This window comes from Balaenoptera acutorostrata, chromosome 10, assembly GCF_949987535.1.
Source record: "Balaenoptera acutorostrata chromosome 10, mBalAcu1.1, whole genome shotgun sequence".
NCBI classification, from domain to species: Eukaryota; Metazoa; Chordata; class Mammalia; order Artiodactyla; family Balaenopteridae; genus Balaenoptera; species Balaenoptera acutorostrata.
In genome coordinates this window covers 4,073,084-4,091,539 of record NC_080073.1, presented here as the reverse complement: position 1 = coordinate 4,091,539, position 18,456 = coordinate 4,073,084, and the positions used below count along the sequence as shown (strand labels likewise).

General features: G+C 51.9%; 1 protein-coding gene across 1 annotated transcript in view; it reads right to left on the bottom strand.

Moving 5' to 3' along the window:
- FGD5 (FYVE, RhoGEF and PH domain containing 5) overlaps positions 1 to 17,025 on the bottom strand; it is a 116,283-nt gene extending 99,258 nt beyond the window's left edge. The window contains exons 1-2 of the mRNA XM_007192631.2: positions 16,862 to 17,025; positions 5,658 to 8,343 (exon numbers count right to left, since the gene is read on the bottom strand). Of these exons, the coding sequence (XP_007192693.2) occupies positions 5,658 to 8,343; positions 16,862 to 16,874 (2,699 nt within the window). The 5' untranslated portion in view covers positions 16,875 to 17,025. The remainder of the gene's footprint in view (positions 1 to 5,657; positions 8,344 to 16,861) is intronic.
- Positions 17,026 to 18,456: the final 1,431 nt, after the last annotated feature.

Here is an 18,456-nt window from a genome sequence, read left to right as displayed (position 1 = left end):
ATGAGGAACAGCTCTGGAGGAGAGCCTGAAATGCTGGGCCTCGGCCCATCCACAGCTCTCTCTGGAAAGCACTGCTGCTCGGGGCTGAATCGTCTGAAGCTCCCCTAATGAGCGGTACAGACAGCTGCTCTAACCCAGAGCTCCTCCTGGCTGCTCCTCGGGCACAAGGGGCCACAGGAGGGCCAGGGTCCCCCCAAGGCCCTGAGGGAGGGAAAGACATCTGAGCACCTCATTAGCAAGTCCCAGGAGAGGCTGTCAGTCTTCTTGATGAGTTGCCAAGAGAGCAGTAAACCCACCAGCCGTGAGAAAAGAGAGTGTCCTTCCGCTTCTCCTCTGGACCAACAAGCAAGGCTACCCCAGCCTAACTCCTGCAAGCAAAGACACTTCACAGCTGTTGGATGGAGACCACCAGCTAACGTGGCATTTTTCAACCACAGAAAACAGGACGTGGAAAGAGCACCGGGTCGAGAGGCAGAAAGACTGGGGTTTGAACCTTGGTTTGGCTACTTACTACCTGTGTGACAGAGGATGGTTTATACCACTTCCCTGGGCCTCAGTTTTCTCATCTGGAAAATAGGAACTGGAAATTCCTAAGGTGCCTAACTAATCGTGAGTTACAAGTGAAATAATAGCTACAGTCAGAGTCACAGAGTAGGCACCTCTGCTAGCGAGATTACGGAATCAAAAAAGCCCTGGTGGGGCTTCCCTGGTGGCGCAGTGGTTGAGAATCTGCCTGCCAATGCAGGGCACACGGGTTCGAGCCCTGGTCTGGGAAGATCCCACATGCCGCGGAGCAACTACGCCTGTGAGCCACGATTACTGAGCCTGCGCGTCTGGAGCCTGTGCTCGGCAACAAGAGAGGCCGCGATAGTGAGAGGCCCGCGCACCGCGATGAGGAATGGCCCCCGCTTGCCACAACTAGAGAAAGCCCTCGCACAGAAACGAAGACCCAACACAGCCATAGATAAATAAATTAATTAATTAAAAAAAAAATCTGTACTTAAAAAAAAAAAAAACTCTAAAAAAAAAAAAAAAAAAAAAAAGCCCTGGTGCTGGGTCCAAATCAAGGCTGCTTAGGCTGTTGCCTGCAGCCCCAACTCCATCTCACGCAGAAGGCAGAGGCCGTGCTGACACCACACGCCACCACCGAAGCTCACGAGTTCACGCCTGGTCCTGGTTTATGGATGTGAGGTCCTGAACACTGAGTCAAACACACGCAGAACAGTCGTATGAGAGAGAGACAGAGAGATACTCCCTCAGTGAAAGGGACCCGATTCTCCACCTGCATCCACTGCTGTGTGACCTAGATCATGTCACTTGATAACAGCTAGTGCTTAGTGAACATTTCACTCTGTGCTGCATTAATTCATTTCGTCTTAATGACATTGCGAGGCCAGTACTACTATCATCGCCTTTTACCGGTAAAGAAGCTGCGGCACAGAGAGGTTAAGTCACAGTAAGTGGTGGAGGGCAGACTGAAAGCCAGGCAGCCTGGCAGGAGCCTGCACGCTTAGCCACCGTGCTCTCACAGGCTCTCCCTGGGCTGCCGTGTCCTCCTCTGTAAACATAAAAAGCCACCAGAAATGCATCGGCAACAATATGCATCAAGAGTTGGAAAGGGCGCTGGAAAGGGATGAGAAAAAGGCAGCACAGTGGCGGTACGTTAATGTAAAATCTAGGAGGTGGGCGTATGGACATTCACTGTTAAACTCTTTCTACTTTCCCGTAAGTTTGAAAGTTTTCATGATGAAATGGGGAAAAGGGGCCTCGGGGATCTGTGTCGAGGTATAACACTGAGTGATTAAAAGGAGAATCATCATCATGCCAAAAGCAAACTTACAATTATGGGGATTTAAGTGAGACACTCAGGACAAACCAGTGTGTGGTGTTTTGCATCAAATGGATATTTAATAAGCGTATACAAAGCACCCCAAACTGTGTTTCAGAGTATACTTAATAAATGATAGTTCTTTCCCCCAGTGAAGCTCAAAATCACCAACTCATCGACATCCATTTATTAAGCTCCTAATGCATAGCCAACATACTGAGGTCCCGTGGGATATTCAGAAGTAAAGACTGGGTTCCCCAACCAAGAGTCCTAACTGAGGACATAAAACACCTTATTTGAAAAGGATGAGTGTTGGACTAGACTACTGAAAACATTTTTTGTGCGTATGAGAGTCAATTCAGGACAAAAAAGAATGCTTTGGGGATACACTTTAAACCAAAGGATAACGAAACCTCTTTTACACACGGGGGTGGGGGAACGACGACTGTGCATAGGTAACAACGTATACACTTTTATTTTATAAGATAGAAAATGGTTAATAAGAATACTGTTGTAGCTTCGAAAATGCTATTATCTGTGTACACAAATCTCAAAGGAAGTAACTGCATAGAAGAAACTTTATAATCATCCATCAGACCCGGAGCTGCTGCTCTGATTTAGGGATCTCTAAGGGCTCTCTGAACTCTATCACATACTCAAAACATTTCTTGAAGGGAGGCACTGTCAGTGGAAAAAGGACTTGGATTTAAATAACATTGAATCACACCACGAGAGAGTTATTCCCTCTTCAATCCGCCTGAATCCTTCTGATTAGGCCAAGTAGAAAGTCTCCGTGTGGTACCAGGACGCCTTTAACACCTCGCCCTGTTTAACAAAGGGACCAACCTCCCGCTCACAGCCTTGGCAACTAATAACCTCAAGCCAGACTCTACCCGTGCTATTTTAATTTCTCTTTGTATCCTACGTTTACAATTGCCTTCTATTTATGACACCTAGTACTGCTTTTCCATTTCCCAACAGTGGCATAAAATTTCCTTTTTAAATATTTTTTAAGTAAAAAACAGGGACTGATTTAAAGAAAAGCAGTCAGTGATAGCGCAGGTGGTTGAGAAGTACAGATGGGCTCCAATCCTACCGTTGTACAGAGGAGCAACCGGGGCCCAGCCCCCTCCAGGATCCCACAGCAAGTCAGTGACGGGGTGGGCTCTGAACCCGCTCGTCCTGCAGCACTGGCCCGTGCTCCTTCAGGACTGTCAGTATTTATTTTGGCTTCTGCCTCTGATCTTCACACTGAAGCAAGGTCTGGGGCAGGACAGGCAGCGGAGGGAGGAAGGAACTGTCTCCCACCCTCTCGTCCTGTCCTGTCCAACGCCAAGTACCCCTGGGCACGTGTCTCAGGTCAGCGGCACCCCTCCGCTCGGTTCTCAAAGCCCCTATTCAGGCGAAGAAGCAGCGGCTCCTCACCCCGTGGCAGTTCCCCCTGCCTCTCAATTCCGTGTGTCTGAAGCCGCCCTTGCCCAGACATGTTCCCGCCCAGAGCGGGGATGTCTCTCTCCCTCTGCTTCGATCTGTTTCATGCAGGGAAGCGGAAGAAAGCTTTGCTCACTGCTTGATGTCCGAGAGGATGTGGTTTCTGCACAGGAGAGTCATCCCAGTCAGTCTGGCCGTCAGGGAAATAAATTCAGAGCGGGGCAACAGTGCTTTTGAAATTCAGAGTCTGACGGTTGAGTCAGGATACTCAACCAAGGCCTCAGGCTGTAGCACCAAATGTGAGATAATACAGGGAAAGCACCTAGCACGGTGCCTGGCACAGTAAGCAGTCAGGATACGGTAAGTATTAGCATTTTCTTGGATATTTTATTCCCTTAATGTCACTATAGTTTGGATGAAGGGAGCTTTTTTGTTTTTTGGACTAAGTACAGATCAAGGCAACAAGGCCTTTGCATATGGCCAAGTAGCCTGTGCACTGTACAACCCCAGGGGCACCATATTAGACTAAAAGGTGAGTGGGGCCCTGGGGTTGTGCAGTGGGCAGCCTGAACAACCAGACCTGGCATCCTTCAGCATAATGCACTACAAATTCCTGAACCAAGAGTCAGGAAATCTGAGTCCTGACACTGATTTCTCCACTAAATTGCTTAGAGATCTTAGGCAAGTCTCTTTCCCTCTCTGTGCCTCAGTTTCCTCCTCTGTAACAGGACCAAATGTTGTCTGAAGTTCCCTTCCAGCTATGAAATTCTGTGATTCAACAGAAGCAGGTTTCAATTTCCGAAGGACAGTCATACAAAAGAGGAAATGAGCTCAGCTGCCTGGCTTGAGGGGAAAGAGCCAGCATGAGTGGGGTAAGGATATTAGAGAGAATAGCTTCTGCCTCAGTGGGATAGGGACATTAGGGAGAGATAGCTTTTGCCTCAGGCAGAAAGAAAAACTTAGAGTACCTAGCAACAGATGAGGCAGCTCTGGGAGGTGGTGAGTTCCCTGTGGCTTGAGGAATTCAAGCACAGACCCGGTTAAGAGAGGGACCTATTAGACATGGGAAGTTTGACCGTACGCTCCTTGAGGTCCTTCCCAGCATGGAGATTTCATGGTTTCAAAGCCTGGTTCTATTTTCATTAGCGCTGGAGGCATTCAGCGAGGGTTGGGTCTTGTCAAACCCCGCTGATAACTATTAATGCAATGAACTTGTCTGCTCTCCCACTCCCGCCCTCTTAAAGTTCGCACACATCCACATTCTCCAAATTAAACTGGATCCCTCTGGTGGCACTGATGTCTACCTTTGCTCTGGCAAACAAACCTAGAAAGAACCAATTCATAGCCTTACCCAGACTTGGGGCAGGGAGAAGATGAAGCCAGGGTGGGGAACCACATGAAAAATTCAGGAGAATAAACCACACAAACACTTCTAGTGTCTACACTCCAGAGAGAGCTAATGCTAATTGCAAATCATTCTTATCTATTCATTACTGCAGGTCCCCTGGGAATTCCGAGCAGCGACAGCTGTACCGGACTGGGTTGAGTAACTGCACACGAGGGGAAAGAATCAGGGTTTCCTTTAAAATCACCACCATTCTGACTTTTCATTAATTCAGATCAGGTGCCCCCAAGCGTGTAAATGGTTGAGGCTGAATCGCAGTGCCTTTAAGTTGCATCCATGTTGCATAAAAAACAGCAAGATTTGGCAATTATCCACCTGGGATGATCAATAGGACATTCAGTCAGTCTTGGGAAGGTGGGGTCAGAAAACCGCCACTGTTGTCAATAATTGCAATGTTTCACGCTCACTTCCAAGGTGACTGAGTCCAAAAAAAAAAAAAAAAATCAGCTTGGACGTACCTCTTAAAGACCTCTATTCAGAAATTTAGCTCAGGGCACCCTTAGCTCTTTAAACAATTTAAATAAATTGTCTTTTCTAGTTCCTTTGAACAGAGTATATATTGACACAATAAAAAGGTCTCAATCTCAATTTAGGGTATTTTCCTGACGGTGAAAGATAGTTAGTTTGACAAGATTCCAGAACCTTCTCTTTTGGTGACTTTCCCAGAAGGGACTAGTAAAGCCATGTACCTAGGAGATGAGAAATATACCCCAAATAACAGAAATACATACAGTCACATGGGCACTATATTTGGCATCTTAGCCAATACTTTCAAATAGATTAGGTACTCTCATCTTTTCAAACACTCTGCCTAGAGGTAGCACAAATCCATTTCCCAGATGAAGTAACTGAAGCCACTCACCCCAAGTCACAAAGCTACAGAGAAACTGAGCCTGAGGCTAAAAAGCAAGTCCGTTCTGTCCCCTACGCCTAAGCATGCCTCTCGGATAGCTACACCTGGCAAACAGCAAAGGAAATGTCATTTCACGGTACCTTTCTGCCTCCTGGTCTGCACTCTGCTGTTTGCTCTCGAAGGCATTGAAGCTGCTCATGTCCACGTAGCCGTCATTCTCATTTGCTGTGGACAGGGCTCTGCTCTGATCTTCAAACAGCTTCGTAAACGTCCCGGCCCTTGGGGGCCTCCGAGGTGGAATCTGGATATTTTCATAGTCCGAGTTCATGGCCGGGATGTTCTCGTAGTCCGAAGTGTCAGCGTTGGGGAACGAGATGGAGCGCGGCTTGGTCAGGGGCAGGGGCAGAAAGGGAGGCCGGGAGCGGTCCTCGAAGGACTCCACCCTGGACACCGTCCTGCTGAAGGGGACGCCCTTCCTCTTGCCGTCCCTGTAGAAGATGAGGGAGGAGGGCGAGTCGCAAGCCCGGAGCTTGCCGGTCCTCGCTTTGAGCTGGGGGGAGTTGCTGAGGCTCCTCCGGTCCATCTCCAGGAGCCGGGCCGGCCCATGGTAGCTGGACTCCGAGGAGGACCTGGACGAAGACACGTTGACGTCCACGTGCACCTTGCTCTCTGTCTTCTTCTTAAACGTCAGTGCCAGGAACCGCTTAAAGGACGGCTTCTTCTTCTTGGTGTGCTTGTCCGGGGGCTCACTCTCCACCAGAAGCGAGGGGGAGCTCTTCGTGATGGGCTTTTTGGTGATGCAGGCCAGGTCAAAAGGGGGCGGGATGTCAACCACGGAAGATGGGGTGGAGGTGCCGCTGGATGGGAGGTGGCCCCTCTGGGAGAAGCTGCCAGAGGAGCCAATCATGCAGGGCAGAGAGAGGTTGTCGTCCTTCCTCTTGATCCCATGGCCGTCTAGGCCACACGCCTCGGGCTCCCGGCACAGGGACAAGGGGATCTCTCGGCCTTCCACGGAGAACGATCGCGGGTACAGAGTGAAGGCTCTGGGCTTTGCTGGCAAGGCCCTGCCGACGTCCAGCAGCTTCCCCTCCAATGACAGGACCGCCTTCCTCGCCTCCTTGGTGGCACCCCCAATGCCAATGGCTGATGAGCCAGCTTCCGGTCCCGTTTCTTCCGGGACAGTTTCTGGGACACAGCCAGCCATCTTCCCGGAGTGGGGCCTGGCCCTCGTGATGACATTCTTCCTGTCGATGGGGACCAGGCTGCCCTCCGCATCAGAGTTCACCTCTTCCTTCAATCCACAGCCACTCGCGGTGTCCGAGGCAGCCTGTGCCTCAGGCTTCTCCCCCTCCCCAGGGTCTGCCCCACATGCCAGGCCAACTCCCATCTCATAGGGGTTGGCGAGCGCGTCGTCCGCGGCACCCTCCTCCTCTGGCATGACCACCACGTCAGGGACAGAGGGTCCCTCCCGGGCGCCACCCTGCAGGGAGCCACGCCGGCCACATCCAGGCCCAGCCACGGGGTCCTGCTCCGCACGTTCCCCCGACCGCGGCTCCTGCTCTGACTCTAAGCTTTGTGCTGACTCGGAATAAGGAGAGCAGCTCTCGCTACAGAAAGAGGTGCTCTCGCTTGGGAAGAACTCGTAGGGACGTCCTGAGAGTGGAGCCACAAAGTCGTCCACAAAGTCCCTCTCGAAAGGAATGATCTGGCAGCTCTCCTCGGCTCCTTCATCCTGCACAGGGTCCTCGCCTTCTTGAGGGTCTTCTCCCGCCTCCTGGGTGACCACTGCTGTTTCTTCTAGGTCAGTTTTCTCTTTCTGGTCAGGTGGCTCATCCTGACCATCCTGGCCACCACCTCCTGGGGCGTCTTCACACGCCTCCTGGGAGATATCAGGGCTGTCTGTGGCCGCCTCCACCTCCGGGACACCGGTGGCCAGCCCCTCGTTCTCTGGGGGCTCCTCGCTGCCATCGGCAGCGTCCCGCTCAGCGGGCCCGTCAGAGCCCACACACTCATCTGGTGCCCCCAGTTCTGTGCTGGTGCGGCCTTCCTCACCATCCTCCTCTGACTCTCCGGGTGTCACAGGCGGCCCGGGCTCCTCACCACGGGCTGCTGGGTCCTCTGCATCGAGGTGACTTAGAATGATATCGCTTGGAAGGACCGCTTCTCCATCCCCAGGACCCCCGTCCTCCAGGCTGTACACGCTGTGCTCTTCCACCTGCTTCTCTTCCTCCTCACTTGTGAACTTCTGCTCCTCTGCCCCCGAGTCACAGGCACAGTCCTCCACCTCCATGTCCTCAGGAGTGGGGGTGATGCCTCCATCACCCTCTCCACTCAGCACCGCTTCAGCCGGGGCTGCCCAGTCCTCTGCAGCCGCTGCCCCTTCCTGCTCACACTCCTCACCTCTCTCCTGGCACTCCTCCCCCCCGCTGCCCTCCGGAGGCACCGTGACTGCATTCTCCACGGAGCCCCCATCGCTGGGTCCGTCCTCTGCTGGCGGAGCCCGGGGGGCCACGATGTAGTCCTCGTCTGCCTCGGGCTCGGAGCATTCCGGGGTGGACCGGTGCTCGTCGTAGAGCCCCCTGTCTACGCAGGGCAGCTTCCCATTGCTGCATTTGTTCAAGCTGTTGATCATGTAGATGCTGGCCCTCCACTCACTGGGGGTAGCCAGCCTGGGCTTCGGGGCGATGGGGGGTTTCGGCCCCCTGGACATGGAGTTGGGACTGTGAAGACTCTCGGGCCGGGGTGACGAGGGGAATTTGGGTGCCGTCACTGGCGTGAGGGGACTGGCAGCCTTCGGCTTGGGAGCAACTGGTGGTTTGGGTGAATCTAGAGGATGAAAATAAGAAAAGGAGAGAGAAAAGGTAGTTACCTTTATTTCCTTCCACTCAAGAGTCCCCTACTTACCATTCACAAGAGAACACTGAAGATGGTTTCCCAACCCACATGAACCCAATCTACCATGTTCTGTCAGGCTTACACCCTCCACCAACATCTTTAAAATCCCTCGACCTTCCAATAAAGATTCATTCGGTAAACAAGGTGAAGAGATCTTTCTTCTATGCACAGTCCAGCTAACAGAACCCAACTGGACGACACCCTGTGCTCCTCACATAAAGGTGTCCACGTCGTTGCACTCACTCACTCAACAGCTATGTAGTAAATGCTTTCGACGTGCACGGGCCCATGAGCCAATGTTGATCCGAACGGTCAGCATCCCTGCCGCCCTCATGGAGCCCACAGTCATTCCACCACTAATTCACTCTTCTATCTATATACGCAGCACCGTAGATGGTAGAGGCTTCTAGGGCCAAGAAGAGAAGAACACCTCTGCTGAGGACTCACAATTGAATTAGGGAGACAAGACTAACAGAACAATTGGAGGACTGAGCCACAGACCCTTGGAACATGATGACTGAATATCTCCCTCCCTCCAGAATGATACACCACAGGCTCGGGATGGTGGCATATGATTCTTCTGAGGGTCACCTCTGAATTCTACATGCTTCAAGACTGGTTTCCAGCTAACTGCCCTGCCTCCAAATTTCACAGGAGAAATTATATGGTATTTTCCAACATGGATATTTGCAAAAGGCTTCATCCCCTGTGGATGCTGAGGATCTATCAGCCACGGCAGAATAAAAGATGTAGCACAACATGCACGTGTGACAGGAGTTAGGGAAGCAAGAGTTGCCACGACTAGGGAAGACCTCTCGGAGAAGGTGAAATTTCAGCTCACTTTTGCAGGATTGGAGGGACCTGGACAAGCGGAAGGGTCAAGGGAGGAGTCGCCCACTTCCACGTTCAGCATCTCTCCTGCCACAGCCAGCCCATGCCCTCACACTTCCCGCCGTGCCTCCGAGCCCCGGTCCACACTGCAGGCAGGGTGAAGAATGCAGATGTTCGTGAAATGCAACTCCATCCTGCCAACTTCGCTTCAAAAGCACTGCCTGGGGCTTCCCTAGTGGCGCAGTGGTTAAGAATCCGCCTGCCAATGCAGGGGACACGGGTTCGAGCCCTGGTCCAGGAAGATCCCACATGCCGCGGAGCAACTAGGCCCGTGCGCCACAACTACTGAGTCTGCGCCCTAGAGCCCGCGAGCCACAACTACTGAAGCCCATGCGCCTAGAGCCCATGCTCCGCAATGAGAAGCCTGCGGACCGCAACAAAGAGTATCGCCCGCTCGCCACAACTATAGAGAAAGCCCACGCTCAGCAAAGAAGACCCAACGCAGACAAAAATAAATAAATAAAATAAATTAAAAAAAAAAAAAAAGCACTGTCTGGCTGTTCACGGCCCAGGTTTAGGACATACAGGTCCCCCCTTCAGATTAGTCTCAACTCCCAGTTCCATCCCCACTAAGCCTTGGGTGTGATACAAAGCAGCCTCAGCACGCCAGCCTGGCTTGTGACAGAAGGAAGACTGAGCAGAGGGCCTGGAGGTCTGTCAGCAAACACTCCTCCTCCCCACACGTTTGACTCCCAGCTCAATCCCTGCAGCATCTAACCCTGGTCATCTCTAATCCAGGGCTGTCTGACAAATATAATGTGAGCCCCATTTATCATCACACACGTACTTTTTAATTTTCTCATAGCCACATTAAAGAGTCAAAAAGAAACAGGTGAAATTAATTTTAACAGTACATTTTTCAACTCAATATATCCCAAATATTATCATTTTGGAATTATCATGTAATCAATGAATCATGTTTGGATCAACATGTAATCAATACACAAAGTTATTGACAAGATATCTGACACTCTTGTTTGTGCTAAGTCCTCGAAATCTAAGGTATATTTCACACTTGCAGCACATCAGGATTCAGACCAGCCACACTGCAAGTGCTCAGTAGCCACGCGAGGGTAGTGGCTATGGTGCCAGCTAGCACAGCTCTAACTGACTTTAACCCATCTCCACGGGACTGTCCCACTGGCCCCTCAGTTTCAGTATATCTGAGGCCAAAGTCAATATCATCTCCCCCAAACTGGCACAGCTATGCAAAATTCAGCTGAGGAGCCCCAAAGGAAATAAAAAAGGCCCAGGACAGCAATAATATAGGGTTATAAAGCCCATGCACTCTGTTCCTGGAAGGGCCTGACTCCAGAGCCTCTGTACATTGCTCATAAATCTAATGAACTTAGTTGTATGGTTTCCCAGGACACAGCTAATCAGTGGGGGGTGGAGGTGCAGTGAGAGCAGCAACACTGCCAGTTGTAAGATGTGGTAGCGAACAGCACGAAATGGAGAGAAGAGGCACAGCTGTCAAGACTTTAAAGGCTAAAGCAACCACTGCATCAACGTCCCAACCCACACCTACATTCATCCGCACCAACACCCAGGCCAGCCACTGGCATCCGGATAATAACCCAGAGTCTTCAAGATAAAAGAAGTGACTTTCCAACTTCTTGTTTCCATACTCAATCAAATATAGCCTAATTTAGAAAAATTTCTGTCCAATTTAGTTTAAAAAAATTTTGAATATTTGGAGCTTAAAGAGCTACCTGTCAATGTGGAGTAACAGGGTAATAATAAGCCTTTGGAGCCTGGTGATCTGGGTTCATATTCCGCTGTTGCCACTTATAAGCTATGAAACTGACTCTCAGATTCCTCATCTGTAAAATGGGTTCAATAGTAACACCTACTCTGAAGAGGCTGTTACGAAGATTAAAAGATATATACTAGCAGGACTTTGCATAGGCAGGTGTTCTCAATAAGTAGTAGCTATTATCGTTCTAATAAAGTCAGTCTTTCCCTACCCCACATCTTCCCCTGGTGTAAGTCTTGCTCTACACTGATGTATGACGTAATACGAGCTTCATGCTCTCAGCATCAGGTGTCAGGCATTGGCATGAAATTATTCTTTGTGGGTGGGGACTCTCACTTCTCATCCTTAACAGGTGGTATTTCACATGGGCACCACGAGACCTGACAGAGGGACAGACGGGCCATGAAAAATGACCATCACCTAGGCTGCATCGCTCCCACCACCCGCCCCATCCTTCATCCAATCAAGCTATTGATCTGTGGGCGCCGTCTCCTCGGAAAAGGTTACAGTGGGTGTCTGAGGCGTGATCCTGCAAGAAAATGCCTTCCCCACAGGAGCCCCTAAGGAGTGACAGGTACACAGTGTCCATGCCCTGCTCCCAGCTCTAGAGCTCAGGGTGTTTCATCCACAAACCCTCTGAGATCAAAGGATGCCAGAGTCAGAAAGGCCTCGTCTGACCCCTCATTGAAAGATGAGGAAACTGAGGCACAGAGAGGGCGGGTGACTGGCCTGGAATACTCAGCGAGTCCAGAGCAGGGCCCCAGTAGAATGAGGGTTTCTTTTTTGTTAATAATAGGATTTTTAAAATATATATTTATTTGGCTGCTCCGGGTCTTAGCTGCAGCATGCGAGATCTTCATTGTGGCATGCGGGATCTTTAGTTGCAGCACGTGGGGTCTAGCTCCCGACCAGGGATCGAACCCGGGCCCCCTGCACTGGGAGCGTGGAGTCCTAACCACTGGACCACCAGGGAAGTCCCAGAATGGGGGTTTCTTGCTTCCTGGTCCAGTCCCTTGAACCTCTGCCTTCACCTTTCTGCCACTGAGCATTTCTTCTACAGTGCAGACTCAAGGCTCCCAGCAGAGAAGGGCAAAACGCAGGAAAACTGAGGCCAGGGAGACCAGGGACCGCTAACCAGGTGAGAAATTCACATAAGGCTGAGTTAGAAGAACTAACTGTGACCGTAAAGTGAATGACTGGCTTTCCTTCGTTCCTATCCAGTTTTCTTTAATCCAATTCCATTAAATAGGTATTTATCGAGCACCTACTATTTGCCAGGCACTCATCTAGACTCTTTAGATACATCAATAAACAAAACAAAGACTGTGTAGATGCTGCTTAGCCTTGAGCAGAAGGCCATGCACACTCCAGCCAGTGTGATGAACGAACTAGAAGTGGTGAGGATGGAAGGAGGGAGAGCAGGGAGGAGGCGCCTGCGATAATCCAGGCCAGGGAAGATGGAGGCCTGGACCAGGCTGTAGCAGTGGAAGTGGTAAAAAAAAAAAAAAAAAGAAAGAAAGAAAGAAAAGGTCAGATTCCAAATATGAAGGTAGACCTGGTGGGATTTACAGACAGTTTGGATTTGGGGTATAAGAGAAAGAATAATCAAGGACAACACGAAGGTTTTGAGTCACAGCAACTGGAAAAGTGAATCTGTTACCAACTGAACTGGGGAAGGCTGCAGGTGCCAGGGGAGGAAACCAGAATTTTGATTGGCACGTGTTACATCTGAGTTGCCTATCACAGCCCCAAGAGGAACTGTCAGTGGGCTCTCGGATGGACCAGCCTGGGTTCCCGGGAGTGGCCTGGAGGCAGCCATCACAGAGACGGGATGAAGGCATGAGCCGGGTGAGCCCACCCAAGTGACTGAGCGGGGGCAGAGACAAGCGGGAGCCCAGGAGGGAGCCCCGGTGGCCCAAAGGTTATGAGAAGGAGCCAGCAAGAGAGACAGAAGAGGGAGGAGAGAAAATGAAGAGTGTGAGAGCTTCCAGGTCTGCTCCCTCCCTGCTTCCCTCACAAAGAGGAACCACATAGAGCCCCTGCTCTCAGTACAAGGGTCTCAGACCAGTTCTGCCCAGAGAAGACCCAGGGGACAGATAGCACCAGGGTGCATGCTGAAGGACAGAGAGGATTTTAATAATCAAAAAAGAGGTTGGATATGATCCAGCAATCCCACTTCCTCGGCATATACCCAGAGAAAACCTAATTTGAAAAGATACATGCACCCCAACGTTCACTGCAGCACTATTTACAATAGCCCAGACATGGAAGCAACCAAAATGTCCATCGACAGAGGAGTGGATAAAGAAGATGTGGTACATGTATACAATGGACTATTACTCAGCCGTGAAAAAGAATGAAATAATGCCATTTGCAGCAACATGGATGGACCTAGAGATTATCATACCAAGTGAAGTAAGTAGGACAGGGAAAGACAAATATTGTATGATATCACTTATATGGGGAATCTAAAAAAAATGATACAAATGAACTTATTTACAAAACAGAAACAGACTCACAGACCTAGAAAACAAACTTAAGGTTACTAAAGGGGAAAGGTGGGGAAAGAATAAATTAGGAGTTTGGGATTAGCATATACACACTACTATATATAAAATAGATGATCAACAAGGACCTACTGTATAGCACAGGAAACTCTACTCAATATTCTGTAATAACCTATATGGGAAACGAATCTGAAAAAGAGTAAATACACATATATATGTATAACTGAACTGCCTTGCTGTACACCTGAAACTAACACAACACTGTAAATCAACTATACTCCAATATAAAATAAAAATTAAATTAAAAACATTTTAAAACAAGAGGTTGGGTGTTCCAGGCAGAAGGAACAGAACGTGCAGAGGCCCAGAGGCAGTTAGATGCAAGCCCTTTGGGAGTAAAGAGTCTAGTTTGGCTGAGCTTTAGAGAATGGCAGGGATGGGGCAATACCGGATAAATCAGAGCAGGGGTTTCCTCCTCTGGGCTGAGCTTAACTTTCTGACTGTCCAGAACCCAGCATGGATGGAACTGCTGGACCCTCTGCTGCCTCCTGAGTCCCTTTGGCTGCTGCATGAACCTTCTCTCTCTCTGTAACACAGGGCCTGGGGGGCACACCCTCCCCACCCTGAGGTACCAACTCTCAGAAACCTCCTGGCAATTTGCTACACCTGAGGATGACTCGAATGCAGAATACCCTTTGAGCCAAGAGGCCAAGAGTTAACTGGGGGTGGGGAGTCACACTGACAGGAGGAAGAGATTTTTAAGAGCTTCTGGTGATAGAAATCATCCCCAGCCAGCCCCCTGGTACCAGTTTATATTTTCTCTCTCTACTTTAATTAAATATCTGCCACTCATACATCCATGTTGCTGTTCCCTTGCCAGCTCTGCAGAGTTTAAATCAGAAGAGGTACTGGGAGGAGCACTGGACTGGGAGTCGGAGCTCTGATCTCCACTCCCGGCTCTGCCTTTAACTGAAGGGGAGACCTTGGGCAAGTCCCCTCCCCTCTTTGAGCCTCAGTTTCCACATGTGCAAAGTGAGGGGACTGCACCAACCAGTCAGTAAGTGCCTTCTGCTTGCTCTGGCCGACGACAGCCTTTTAAACTCATGGCTTTTCTGATGACGTCCCCTGACTTTCCCATCTTCAGCCCCTGTGTCTGTTTCAACTGCAGTTCACCATACTCCCCCTGGAACTCTCATAACCATATGTTCCAAGAGTAATTATCTTCCAATTTCACCTTCCAATTGCATCTTAATTTAACTTTCATTGCTGGGTGCCTGCTGGAATGTCCCAGCGAAGCCTGATGATTTCTAATTAGGCTGCTGTTAGGCTAGTCCAGTGATCCACGACAGAGCGGGAAGCATGGGTCCCCGGCTCAGACAGACCTGGACTCCAACCCCAGCTCTGCCACACACTGGCTGTGTCACAGTAACTAAGAGGACGGTGGTTACGAGATTCAGTCCCATGGAGTCTATGAACCACTATGCTGCATGATCGGGAACTTCAGAGCCTGGCACACAGGAATCATTACGTGAGGTCTATCACTGCCGTCACACTGAAAAAGTAACCAGGGTTATGCTGGAGACAAATGACTGGATGGCAGATTTCCTGGGACCAAACCTGCCTTTACGTGTATTCCGGCTCACTCCATCCCCCAGATTCTCAGAGAAGGGAGGGCTTGCCCAAGCCTCATGCAGGGAAACGTGGGAATACTGGACCGGCTCTCACCATTGTTTTCAGCGAGTTTTATTAGGAGTGTAGGAAAGAGCTAGCCTGGCTCTGTCCAGGCTGTGCCAGATCAGGCAGCAGGCCACCTCCTTCGTACAAGGAGTGGCTGGCTGGGCGCTGGGACCCTGCCCCAGCCTCTTCCACTCCTCAAAAGGGGCATCCCTGCTCCCACTCCCACCCCCTACTCTGCGACCAACACTCACGCACTGTCCAGGTGCATACACGCCCAGCAAAACAGGGCCTGGACACAGGGAGGTGGCTACCACACTCCCGGGCCCCCAAGTCTCTCCTTTGTCAGATCAATCCAGCCAAACGTCTCCCATCTGCACCTCACTCCTAAGACAATGACTTTTTTCATCAGAAAGATTTTAAAAAGAAAAAGCCCACAACACACACACACACACACACACACACTTTTTACACATACTCAGGGCAGCAGGATATGGTTCTAAGACAGCCAAAATGGTGGCTTCCTGTTTCTTCAGGGATGTGTGTTTTGGAGTACGGATTTGGACAAGGGTGTTGGTCGGAGAGGGAGCTGCCTTCTGCTAAATTCTAAGAGAAAAATATTAAAAGAGCAGTAATCGCTCCTTGTCAGGCAAATGAAGTTAGCTGGGGCTGCTGCCTTGCAAACTCGCCTCTTGGAGGGAACTTTCTACCCTCCCCGCGGAGGAGTCAGGAACCCAAGAACTGGCTTCCAGGCACCGCCCATCTCTGAGTCTCAGTTAATAAATCTGTTAAATGGCACTCCTCTGGAGGGGTCACTATCTACTGTAAAACGCATTCTTGATTTCACGGAATCCCTGGCCTCACAAAGGCAGATTTGGAGAGCAGAGAAGCAAGGGCTTGGGAGGGAACGCCTGGAGTGCGGCTCAGCCTCGGCGTCCCCTAAGCGTTCGGTCCCCTGGGGGAGGCACAAAGAAGGCCCCGGGCCACGGCACTATAGGGGGTTGGGGTGCGCTGCGGGTGTGTGTGTGTGTGATAATTTAGGGCTTTTTAGTTCCAACGGAGAGCGAGCTCCAAGTCTGGGCGTCTAGAAGAGAGAAGGGAGCAAGACTCCGCTAAGGGCGCGCCTCGGAGTAGCGAGGGACCAGGAATAGACCCCGCAGTGGGGAAGACCTCAGACGGTTCCCGTGGGCCAGGAGGGGCCTCTGAGGGGCCAGCGAGGGCCTGGCGGGGACCCCGAGGAGCAGGAGTGAGGATTTAGGGGTGCGACCAAGTCGCCTTTGCGAAGGGAGCGTCATTCCCCGCTGCGAGGGGACTCTCAATACCGGGACCGCGGTGGGAGAGGGATACGGCCGTATGTGGCCAGGGTGCGGCCTCGCCGAGACCGAGGGGGCGTCCACGAGGCTGGGCGTCTCGGACAGGGGCAGCGGCCCCCGATGTTCTCGTCCTCCTCGGCGAGGGCACTCGTGACCCGCCCATACCTCGGCCGAGGCAGAGCAGAGTGGGAAGGTCGGGGGTTTCTCGGCAGCTCGCTCCCGGCGCCCCGCGGGCTACAACTTGGAGCGCCTGGCGGGGGCCCCTCGCGCGCGTCCCTCGGCGCCTGAGGTCGCGCGGAGCCTCCTACCTGCTCTGTTCATCTTCCAGCGCGCGGAGCCAGGGGCGGCCCGTCGGTGCGTCCGTCCTTCCGAGCACGAGTCCGCGCGCCGCCTCACTCCATGGCCGCCCCGCGGGGCCCGCACCCCCTGGCGCCTGCCCCGCCCCCGGCGCGCGCCGGACTTCGCGCAGCGCGCAGGGCAAGTGGGGGCTTGGGGGGGTGCGAGCCTCCGGGGCTGGGCGGGGCTGGGCGGGGGCAGGGAGGGGAAGGGGCGCGAACGCGGGGCGCGCGGCGTCGCGTTCACTCTGGACTCCGCGCGGCGCGCAGGGCCAGGGGGGCGCAGGGCGCGAGCCTCCGGGGGCGGGGCCGGGGGGGCAGCGGCCGGGACAGCGCGAGGTGTCGCGTCCGCTCCCGGCTCCCAGCTCCGCGCGCGCTGCGCTCTGGCCGCCGCGCCGCTACCCCTCCGCCCCCTCCTAGACGTTTCCTCCCGCTCCCGGAGAGGAAGGCTTTTTTTTTTTCTCCCCTTTCTGCTCTGTCAGGGATCGACGGAGCCGAGGGGCGAGGCGTCCCCGCGCACATTTAAAGGGGCCATGGCCGTGGGGACTCGGGGAGCTGCGCGAGGTTCAAGGCACTAGGATGGGAGGGGCGGGGTGAAGCTGGCGAGTTGGGCTCCTGAGGACTTCCTGGTCCCTTCGCCCAGCGGACCGTCTATCACTTTATTTTCAACCTCGGGCGTTCATTCAGTCCTGGGCCAAGCACAGTGCTGAGCGCAGAACAAGACAGCCCCAAATTCTTGCCCTAGTGGAGCTTAAATGGGAAGTCAGTGGAGACACAAGACAAATAAGCAATAAACATCGTTTCAGAGAGTGATGGGTGCCTTGAGGGAGATAAACCAGGGTCGTGGGGCAGAGTAATTTTTAAAAATGCAAATTCTCAGGGCCCTCCCCAGACTTAACTGAATCAGAAATCCCGTGTTTAACATATCTTTCAGGTCCTTCCGATGCAAGCTAGTTTGAGAACCTCTGGAGTAGAGAACAGGTGATCAAGGAAGGTCTCCCTGAGGAGGTGACATTGAAAGGGAGACCTGGTAGATGAGGAGCCTTTGTCCATTCAGCGCTCACCAGCCAGCACCTCGCTGGGACCAGGCCTGGTGCTGGGTGACACGGATGACTCAAGCCTTCACCCTTGAGCACCCGTTGGATTGGCCACGCAAACATAGGCAGTTCTGCTTCCCCGGACAAGTGCTGGGATGGGGACAGGAGCTTGTGGGAACTCAAGAGGCGGCCCCTGAGTGGAGAGGGTTCCAGCAAAAAGAAAAAAAAGGCCTTTCAGGTGGAGGAAGTAGCTTGGGCAGAGACTTAGATGTGTGAAAAGGCATGGCCTGATGGAAGAGCTGTGAGGGGTTTGGCAAGGCAGGGAAATAGAGGGTGGCAACATCTAATAAGAGGCACAGAAGGTTGGGGTGAGGCGTGCTTTGAAAGCCATACCAAGGGCTTCCTTCCATCAGCCATTGAAAGCTGAGGGCAAGGGTCATGTCTCTCATCTGTAACTGGCAGCCAATACTTATAGAGCACCTACTGTGTGCCTGGCAAGGTGTTAAGCTCTGTACCTGCATATTTACTCGT